This window comes from Cyprinus carpio, chromosome B22 (assembly GCF_018340385.1).
Source record: "Cyprinus carpio isolate SPL01 chromosome B22, ASM1834038v1, whole genome shotgun sequence".
NCBI classification, from domain to species: Eukaryota; Metazoa; Chordata; class Actinopteri; order Cypriniformes; family Cyprinidae; genus Cyprinus; species Cyprinus carpio.
This window is the reverse complement of record NC_056618.1, coordinates 25,998,265-26,008,397: the sequence shown is the minus strand read 5'-3', so window position 1 is coordinate 26,008,397 and position 10,133 is coordinate 25,998,265. Positions and strand designations below refer to the sequence as shown.

The following is a 10,133-nucleotide window of genomic DNA, read 5'->3' as shown; positions in this document are numbered from 1 at the left end:
ATTTTAAGAATTTGATTTATTATTATAGTCTTTGATTTAGAGGTTAGCGAGAGATAGATAGAGAGAGAGAGAGAGAGAGTATAATACATAGATAAATATTTATCAAAAATATTAAATATTATGTATTTATTAAACATTTATTAACATTCATTAATTTACATATTTATTAAGTAAATTACCAATAAATTCTTTAAATATCAGATTAGGAATATATTATACATGATTTAACTAAGTAAATTCATTAAATATGCATTTTATACTTCAAATTATATATCACACTAATATACATATAAGACATATGATGTGTTAATATAAAATAATAAATAATATAAACATTTATAAAAATAAATATAAATCTGTCTGTCTATCTGTCTATCTATCTATCTATCTATCTATCTATCTATCTATCTATCTATCTATCCAATAATAGACTACATAGAAGAATGCCAATTTTTGCAAGTCACCACAATAATTTTAGCAGATATAAACATGTCTCTTGGCATGTACACGAGTTGAATAGATTACTGAGCGTGGCTGGCAGTCAGAGTTTCATTAGCTCCTGAAGCCCTCTCCTCCACAATTGAAACCTTGACCCCAGCCTGCTACACTTAACCACGTTTTATTCTGCTGTAAAGACCTCTGTTTAGTGCAGGGGTCCATCCAGCATCGTAAAAAACGGCTGAAGGAGGGAAAAAAGGAGCGGGGACAGGGGTTAAGTTGACAAATCCCCCAGCTTTGAGCCTCGGCGGGCCAGTAATCTCTCTGGTAAGCAAAGAGCTCTCAGGTACCCCTTGTGTTATCAACGCACGTCCACTTATGGTAGTCAAGACGGCCTCACTCTGTTGTCTTCTCCCTTGTAGCTGCTGTGGGCCAGTGACATGAGGGTCATTAGGTCCCCGCGCTTCAGTCAACAAGCCTATGTTTGCCAGGCCACTTGTCCCGAGACTCTTTATCTTTTGTTGCCAAATTTAGATGGCATTGTTGCCCCTCACCTTGCATGAAATTGCTCTTTTGTGTGGAGCGCTGTAGATCAAGTCAAAGAGAGAGGGACAGAAAGACAGAATAATTAAATAACTTTGAACATTTAAATCTGTCTAAAAAGATCTCTCTCTCTTTCTCTCTATATATACACACGCATGCACACTCACATTATATATATAATTACTTAATTTAAGCCAATACAAACATCTATAGTGTATGATTTACAATTAATTATTTTATACTAACACATTATTTGCATTGCATATAATATAATATAATATAATATAAAATATATTAATATTGTTTTCAATAAATAAATGAAATACATTTAGGCCTCTGTACAAACACCTATAGTATAAGCCATATATATTTGGATTTTGTTTGCATTTCCATTGATATGCATCTGTGAGTAGATGATGGCCCGTCTTTCTGGAACATCTCCAGGTAAATCAAAACTTCTTATCCCGCTGAGCACGCGTGTCCATCCTGATAATCACACGTCCCATAAAACAAGCTCACTCTGTGTGCTAGTGTTTGGTTGAAGTAGTTGGCCTGGTATCTACCTGTTGTGTTCTTTTGATCTGGTGTTTTACCACCTGTCTTATTTCCTTTCAGTCACTGCCGTGGACGGCGGTTCGAACTCTCTTGTCCACCGGTTAATCATTCCTTCAGTACTATCTGTCCGTTTTGGCTTATCTATCTGTGTGTCACTTTATAACTGGCTGTTATCAATCTGTCTAACTCCACGTGATCTAGGCAAACCTATCAACCTCAGAAGTTTTGAATATTGTTGAGTAGGTGAGATATGACTGCAGGTTTAGTGCAGGTCATGGGGGGTGGGGGGTGAAAGTAAAGGGAGAGATGTCAGGCGGCCGCTTTCCTCAAAAACACCTCACTTTCTTCACGGATGCTTCTTGACGATGCTTCAAAAGTTTGAAAGAATGGAAATGTGTGGGATATAGTTGCTCAGGTGGATCACCTGGAGTTTTGGTTCTGCAATGTCCACTAGTTTTGAGAGGGAACTGGGACAACGTGACTCCAGTAAAGACTTGGGTAAGTGGTTTACCTTCCATCTGTTTGCTCTGATAAAAAAAAAAAAAAAAAATAGCATTATTCATTAGTTCTCATTGTCATATTCAACAGACTTGAACAGAATATGAGAAGTCTGCGTCTAGTTGTTTATATATTGTAGAGAAAGATGATGGCCAGATGTGGATCGCTGGCCTGTTGACGAATGTTTTTTTTTTTTTTTTTTTTGTCTTTTCTGAGCATGTTTATTATTTTCTTTATGTGTTTATTACTGGCTTCATCGCCGTCTTGGGCTATAAAGACTTTATTTTATTTTTTAAACCAGGATGCAGTGATTTTTATACAGCATTTTAGGCTTTTATTGCGCTGTTTTGTTCCTGATAAGCCGGCTGAGGAGCGGAAAGGTAGCGGATTGTATTAGGCTAATGGTAATTTGTAACAATTAGACAATTATTATTAGTGGTAGTGTAGACTATTATTATAGAAAACATTTAATATTACATAATATAAATGGAAAATATTTAACATTACAGAAATATTTAGGCTACATTTTCATGAAATGTTTGAAATATAAAGGCAATAATGTCGAGGTGAAGGGAAGGAAACTAAAAACCTTGTGTTTAACCTTGTTACAATGTGTGTGGATCCGTGGTGATTTTCTCCCGTATGAATGTAAATATTGCGTCTATATGTGCCAGCTGTTTTCGTTATATGATGCCGAGGTTTGTTATCATATTACAGGTTTTGTCTAACGGGTTTTTATTATTTTATTACAGTGTATTATTAGCATTTTGTCATCAAGCACAACTCACATTTAGGCAATGTTCATTAAAAAGCATTTTATCGAGAGATTCCTTAGCCTACATCTTTTTCCCCACAGTAGGCTATATGTGGAAATAATTTTACATTTAAATAAAATTAACATTAAAAATATAAAATGACAAAATATTTTTGTATTTTCAAAATGATTTTATTTATAATATATATAGAATATCCTAAAACAAATTACAAAACTGTTTTCACTGTGCACCTTTAACACACAACACAAGGCCTTTTCTAATTTCATTCCTTTTTTTATTTTTATTTTTTTTTTGCACTCTTTTTCCATTAATTCAACTCTAAAATCCCACAGAGCATTTTTAAGAGCATGCTGATGCCACAAAATAGCATACACTACAATTAAATCGCAATTTTAGAGCAAGTCTTGTGTAATTTTCTCGTGCTTCCCACCACCCTCCTACTCAGAAATATTTTTCTAATACACACAAACACTTTGCCCTCCGGTATATCACCACATACCTCCCGGTGCTCCCGTTAACGGCGCTGCGCGTCTCGTAATGTTCAATTAGTTTAGTTTGTCGGCGTTTGCCAGCGCGAGCGAAGGCGCTGATTCTCTGACTCATTTCTGATTGGACAAACGCGTGACGCCAACGCAGCGAACGCAGCGCTGATTGGCTGACGCGCTGTCGGTGCGGCGTAAACAAAGCAGCGAGGAGCAGTTTGAACTTCACAGATAGAGCGACAGAGCGCGCGCGGAGGAGGGGCTCACGCGAAGTTCCTGACAGTTCGCGCACTCCGGTTTAAAGAGCAGCATCACTGTCGCTGCAAAGACCACCCTAATGAACTTGCACAGCGTGTGAACAACTCTTAAAAGAAGGGCAGGTGTCTTGTAGGTGCCACCACACACACAGGATTTGTTTCGGACGCTTGGACGGTGTTTTTGAGAGTCTCTGGTGTTCCTCGCGCGCGGGCGGAGCGGCGCGTGCTCATCATCGGCTCAGCAGAGCTGTCATGCTGCCTAAAGTCGATTCAGAATCCCTGGGACTCGCTCGATCGCATGGGGAACAGGGGCATATGCCTAGAAACATGCAAGGTAAGCGGCATACGTGTCAGAGTGACGCTTTCATTCATGCACGCAATATTAATGCATGTTATGGTTCGGTGTTTTTGTGTGCGTGGCGTTTTATTAAGACCGCATGCCACAAATATAACTCGTTCTGTCACTGAAATTTGAAGAATGAGAAAATCGTTTACTACAGAATAACCTCAAACAGAAGTTTAGGATTGCAAACTAAATATTTGCGTTTACTTTTGCTATAACTGACTCGCGCTTAAACGTGCACTGGCTGGCCGCGTAAAGATAAATTAGGAAACAAAGTGCAATAGCAGAGCGTGAATTATTTTGAGCTGGGTGAACTCTTATAAACTCAACATGATCTGCATCACCTGCCATTGAATCTGGTCTTAGTATATACAACAGAAGGGGGAACGAAACCACAATAATGACCATGACAGAGCGCAGCTTTACGCCAAACACAAATCTGCATAAAATAGTTAAGCCGACATGAGCTGCATATTTTTAAATAAAGGTTTGATTTAGACCAACTCAACATAGGCTATAACTTTTTTAATATCCAAAGAACCATAGAGCAACTCCGCGACAAATGGTTAGGCTACTGATAAGAATAGGATCTTGTGTCATTTTTTATTTTTATTTATTTATTTATTTTTAAAAGAAACGTACATTTACAGTCGTAGAAATAACATTTTATCTTTTGTGATTTATCTTTATAATTTAAGTGACTGTATTATAATCGAGGACTATATTTAATAAACTGAAGGGAGAAGTATAGAGAGATTCCAATTCATGCACGAGAGAAATTCCAGGTGATAAAACTTCAGCTCGTGGAATGTTGTATAGTTTGGTATGAGCTCTTTTTTTATAAAAAAAAAAAAAAAAAGAATGTCTTTTTATTATATTTATGTGTATTCTAGCTATTTTACGCTGCTCGAGCACACGTCAGAAAATAATTACAAGCCGTTATAAATAACGATTATTTGTTTCAAATCAAGGAACGGCATTTTTTAGTCAATGTAAATAATAAAACAGAATTATCGACGACCTGAAAAACCCTCAGAAGTAATGCTCTTGAAATTATTCTACTAGGCTGCAATGATACAAAAAAAAAAAAAAAAGTGAGCATTTTTAAAACCCTTGTTACGTTCTGTTAAAAATAGGCTATATTTTGCACAAATAATAGCCTAACTAATGGGAACATTAGAATAGTGATTAGGCTAATAATAAACAAAAATCCGAACTTGTTCTATTTTATAGCTTAACGTTTTGCTTCACAATAGATTTGTCTGTGTCTTTTTCCTATGGAACACAAATCCGATTCGAATGTCCTTTTTCTTCACATGCTGTTCCAAAAGACCTCGTTTTAAGTAAAATTTGATGGTTCTATTTAGAACTCTCAAACTGCATCACTTCATCAATGTTAATGCTAATTAAAAGACGATGAAGATGAAATAAAAATATATATCATTTACAGAGAAAAGATTTGTCTCAAATATAGGCTACGAAAGACACATGCCACGGTGTATGATGTATTTCGCTAGCGCACAATACTCGTGTATTTACATGTTGTTTGGCTTTTATTCGCCTCGTGGCTAAACGTTCCACTCCAGCGCGAGACAGCAGCCTCTCTCGTGCTCCCACATCAATTTACGAGCCATCATGAATATTAACCAGATCGAAAGTGAAGTTTTGCCCTGTCTGCGTCTATCCTCCACACCCGACTCGAAGCTTCGGCTATTTCCTAGAGACCCAAAACTGCAAATACTTCCAGAAAATTCACTCTTAAGGCTAGGATTTTGTAAAGCTCACAATTGGTGATTCCTCGACTTTTGTTATAGACTTTATTATAGGCTACATGTATTGAAGAGAGTTTTAAGTTGACATTTTAGTTAATTGTTTTAAAAGTTTAAGGATAAAATTGTTGAATTGTTAATCAAAATATCGTTCAGGAACCCTTTCATTTGGTTTTGAGCTTTTCTGTCTGGTTGTTCAGAGATTCAAACAGTTCTTGGTGTTTTAGGTTCTTCAGTTGAGCGTCACATTAAAAATATTCTCCTATAACATCAGACTGCCTAACCATTTTTTGCCATAACTACAAAAACATCTAAAACTCTGTCATGTAAATTGTTTATCATATTTTGATTGTGATTTTCAGCCCCTCAGTTTAAAATGATGGACTACTCCTACGACGAAGAATTAGACGAAATGTGTCCAGTGTGCGGAGACAAGGTGTCCGGATATCACTACGGGTTACTGACCTGTGAGAGCTGTAAGGTACGTGACATTAGCTGTTTTTAACTTCTCAACTGGCGGGTCGTGACCTGAAATTGGGTCTCAGGTCTGTCCTGATGATTAGGTGCGTGATAATGATGCATATAAATATGTATTTATGTATTTTTGGTATGGAGGATAAATAGACATTATTTGTTTTTAAAAGAAAGAAGAAATTGGTTTTGTCCTCAAAGGATAAGGCGGGTGAATACATTCAAGTGGTATTTTGGAGAAAATTAATCCACGGATTGGCTAAATGTATAGGTTACGTGATGGTATCCTTGAAAAACATACGATAATCTGATTTTAAGGCCATATATTATATATATATATATGATATATATACCATATAATATATATATATGATATATTTATATATATATATATATTGTAAGGTGTTGGGTTAACACTTGACATCCAAAACGGTTTAAGAATCATTTAAATCTAATTCATGTGCACTTGTTGTTTATTTACTTATTTGTGGAGTTGTATGTGTTCTCCATACTGTATGTTTAGTAAATGAAGAAATTACTGTTTTTGTCAATGTCCAATTGAAATCTAGTGGTGTTTATATTCGGACACCGTCAGAGGTTTTGGAGTTCAGGCACACATGATAGTTCGTAAACCAAATAGGCAGTTTAGAAAATCTTTGTCTCTCTCTCACACACACATATTAACTCACATTGTTTTTCCCCCAAAGGGTGTATATGGTGGTGGATTCTCTTCTTTAATTGTTAACAGATCTCTGTAGCACAACATAAGAAAATGATTTGCCGTTTAAAACCACAGTTTTGAAGATATTTAAATATCAATATTATACTTTAAATGTCTTTTAAAATTCTGTTTTAGAATTTTAATGTGCTATAGGAAACCAGTATTTGCTGTTTCTTATATATTTCATTTCAATTTTGACTAGTTTTAATGATATAGTCTACATTCAAGGTTAAGCACTTTTTATGAACTCCATGTTGTGTGTGTGTGTGTGTGTGTGTGTGTGTGTGTGTTATTTGAGTTCTGGCCAGTATTGATCCTTTTAGTTTTAAATGGGCCGGTCTCCCTATGGTGTTGATCAAGAATAAGTTAATACCGTTCCTCGTTTGATTCTCTCCTGCCCTGAAAATGAATTCTGAACAGTTGCAGGTGGAATCTTGTAATCCTACGGCTGTAAATTATGGATATAATTTATTGGATTTTTTTTTCAGTTGCTTTTTTGCTTCTGCGGTATGAATAATAGGATCAGAAAAGTTCAACAGGAATTTATTTGGAAGGAATGTTGATATTTGTACGCCCCTGTTTGGGTGTTCAATTAAAAAACAGAAAAAAAGTAGTTAAAAGTAAACTCCAACTTTCAGTCCAAATGACTCCAAATCCAACTGTGATGGCTTGCACAGCCTCTGGTCATAATTACTTTAAGAGGAGCTCACAGAGACACGCAAAACATGTAGCATTAGTGTGTCACAACGCTAAAAGCGGATCTTTATATTAGCGAGGATATCAAGCGGGTCACCTTAAGTGATCACATCGGTATTTCGTCCACTCTCTAGTCGGCTTCTCACATTTCTCAATCTGTTTCTTTCCAGCCTGCGTTTCTGTTTGTTCATGTCAAGTGTGCGTGTGGGTGCACATGTCAGTTTTTGTGTGGGTGTGTGTGTTTGTGTTTATCCAAGTGAGCGGCGACTGCTGAGGGAGCGTTTCTCTGCCCGTGGCTCTACTTTTATATGTGTCTACTTGTGTGGCAGTGTGTGTAACACCTCTTTTTTTTCTGTGTGTATGGATACAAGTGTTTTTTTTTTTTTTTTTGTACGTGTGTGTGGGTTGTCTGTGGCTGAATAGCACATTAACAAACACCGGAGGTCAAAAGTTTGACATCTTCATTCACCTCACTCTGCAGGGCTTCTTCAAGCGCACGGTGCAGAACAACAAGCGCTACACATGTATAGAGAACCAGAGCTGTCAAATAGACAAGACCCAGCGGAAACGCTGCCCCTACTGTCGCTTCCAGAAGTGCCTCACTGTCGGCATGAAACTGGAGGGTAAGAAGTCTTTTTAGTTCATCTGTGCATTTCTTCCTGTAACTGAAAACAGCTTTAGCTCTTTAAGGAGCAGTTCTGTTATCATTTACTCACCTGTATATGTTTGCTTTTAATTTGAGTGTAAACAGCTTTAGCTCTTTAAGGAGCAGTTCTGTTATCATTTATTCACCTGAATATCAATGTTCAAAGCGTAGGCTCTTTTTCCATGAAACCAAAAGGAGATGTTTTGAAAAATGTTCACGCTGCTCTTTTCCAATGAAAGTGAATAGGGACCACAGGTGTTTGAATAGGGACCACAGCTGTTGAAAAAAAAATTGAAATTTTGGATTTTGGAAGGTTTTTAGGGGTGACAGTTTTGTATGGAAACACACACCGTGAACATTCTTCAAAACATCTCTTTTTAGGTTCCACAGAAAAGAAGTGAAACAACACAAAAACAGCATTTTTGAGTGAATTATCCCTTCAGATACCATCTAAGAATTCTACACGCTTACTACATGATTCTTTCCTCTTAGTATGTAGATCTACGACTGTTAATTGTTTAACTGCTGGAGGGCAGAATTTCTAGTGGTGTCGTTTTATAGCTAGCTGGCTTTGATTTGCTGCTGCATGCTACCAACAGGATACGAGGCCCTCCAGCGCCCTGTCAGACCCGTCCAAAGAGATGAGCGCTCGCTAATACTCCCCACAGGCTTATTCTGATAGTTCGTATTCCCAAGGAAAGCTGCAGAGATGGAAAATGTTAACCAAAATGGTGTTTTGAATACAAACCACAGCAGTAAGTTTCATGCATATTGCTTGAAAACAGAATTACTGCTAAAGAAATTATAATTATTTGTATGAAACATAAGTGTTTAATTTTGTCATAAAACTTATCACAATATTTAAGAATTTGATTTGTTTTTGTTTGATTTTTTTGATGTGTTGTTGTTCAATGTTGATTTATAGTGGTGGACCTGCAATCCATCACTTATTTTGGCATTTTATTTTTGGATTACTTTGTTAAATAAATTAATTAATTAAAATAATTATTTATGTATAGTTTTTTTTTTATTGATTGCTTATTGGTCAGGTCTCATTTTAATGATGAATCTGCAATCCATTAATTATGAGATAATTTTGTCATTACATTGCTGGCAATTTCAGTAAAAAAAGATATAATAATAATAATAATAATAATAATAATAATAATATAGATTATCTATTAGTCAAAAGTTCCAGGCCCCATGAATTTCACTTAGGCCCCATTTCATTTAATAATATTTATAATTTTAATGATAATTGTATTTTAGTTTGTCTATTTTTCAATTTCAATCACTTATGATATCATTTTATCATAAAGTTAAAAACAACAACATAAAAAATATAATAGTGAAGGACCTACATTAGTGATGGATTACAGATTTAATTTTATCATAAAATGTATGACAACTTTAGGAATTTATGGATTTTTTTTATTTTATTTTTTATTTTAATAATAGTAGTAGTAGTAGTAATTTGTGATTTTAACAATTTTTAAAAAATGATTTTAATAATAGTATATAGTTTACCTGTTTGTTGGTGTTCCCAGGTCCCATGAATTGTAGTGATGGATCTGTGTATTATCAGAAGCTTTCAGCAAACAGATTTGAGTGCAACACTCACCATAATTGAGCAAGTAGCAAAACATAACATCCATATCAGTGTGACACAGACAAGTGGCCTTCCTTGTCTCCATGGAAGCTCTATATTATCAATACAGATAAGGAAAGCCTGCTGTTTTAAAGTTCTGGAAAAAGCACTGGAGAGCATGTTATGTCTTTCCGAGGGAGCCTGTAATTATCTTCTTTTATACAGTATATTTGTGGCTCAGTTACAGATTAAGAAAAAGAATTCAATCTTTTTTTACATCTGTATAATAAGTATGGAGTTGAAGGAAGTGAAAAGGAAGCTACGTAGACCAGCCTGTCCGTTTATTCATT

At 35.7% G+C, this 10,133-nt stretch overlaps 1 protein-coding gene and 1 long non-coding RNA gene across 4 annotated transcripts in view; one reads left to right on the top strand and one right to left on the bottom strand.

Moving 5' to 3' along the window:
* Positions 1 to 208: 208 nt before the first annotated feature.
* LOC122141478 lies at positions 209 to 3,393 on the bottom strand. 2 transcript variants are annotated; one of them, XR_006157838.1, is made up of 3 exons: positions 3,310 to 3,393; positions 1,479 to 2,063; positions 209 to 1,023 (listed from the first exon to the last, which is right to left on the bottom strand). It is a non-coding gene; the product is annotated as an uncharacterized LOC122141478 (long non-coding RNA). The 2 variants fall into 2 exon arrangements; XR_006157839.1 differs by having other exon boundaries at positions 211 to 1,023; positions 1,961 to 2,063.
* nr5a2 (nuclear receptor subfamily 5, group A, member 2) overlaps positions 1,824 to 10,133 on the top strand; it is a 53,940-nt gene continuing 45,630 nt past the window's right edge. The window contains exons 1-3 of one of the 2 annotated variants that reach the window (XM_042748981.1): positions 1,824 to 2,034; positions 6,024 to 6,142; positions 8,031 to 8,172. In XM_042748981.1, coding sequence (XP_042604915.1) covers positions 1,980 to 2,034; positions 6,024 to 6,142; positions 8,031 to 8,172 — 316 coding nt within the window. In that variant the 5' untranslated portion in view covers positions 1,824 to 1,979. Of the gene's footprint in view, positions 2,035 to 3,391; positions 3,884 to 6,023; positions 6,143 to 8,030; positions 8,173 to 10,133 lie in introns of those variants that run through there. The other variant, XM_042748980.1, reaches the window with a different exon arrangement.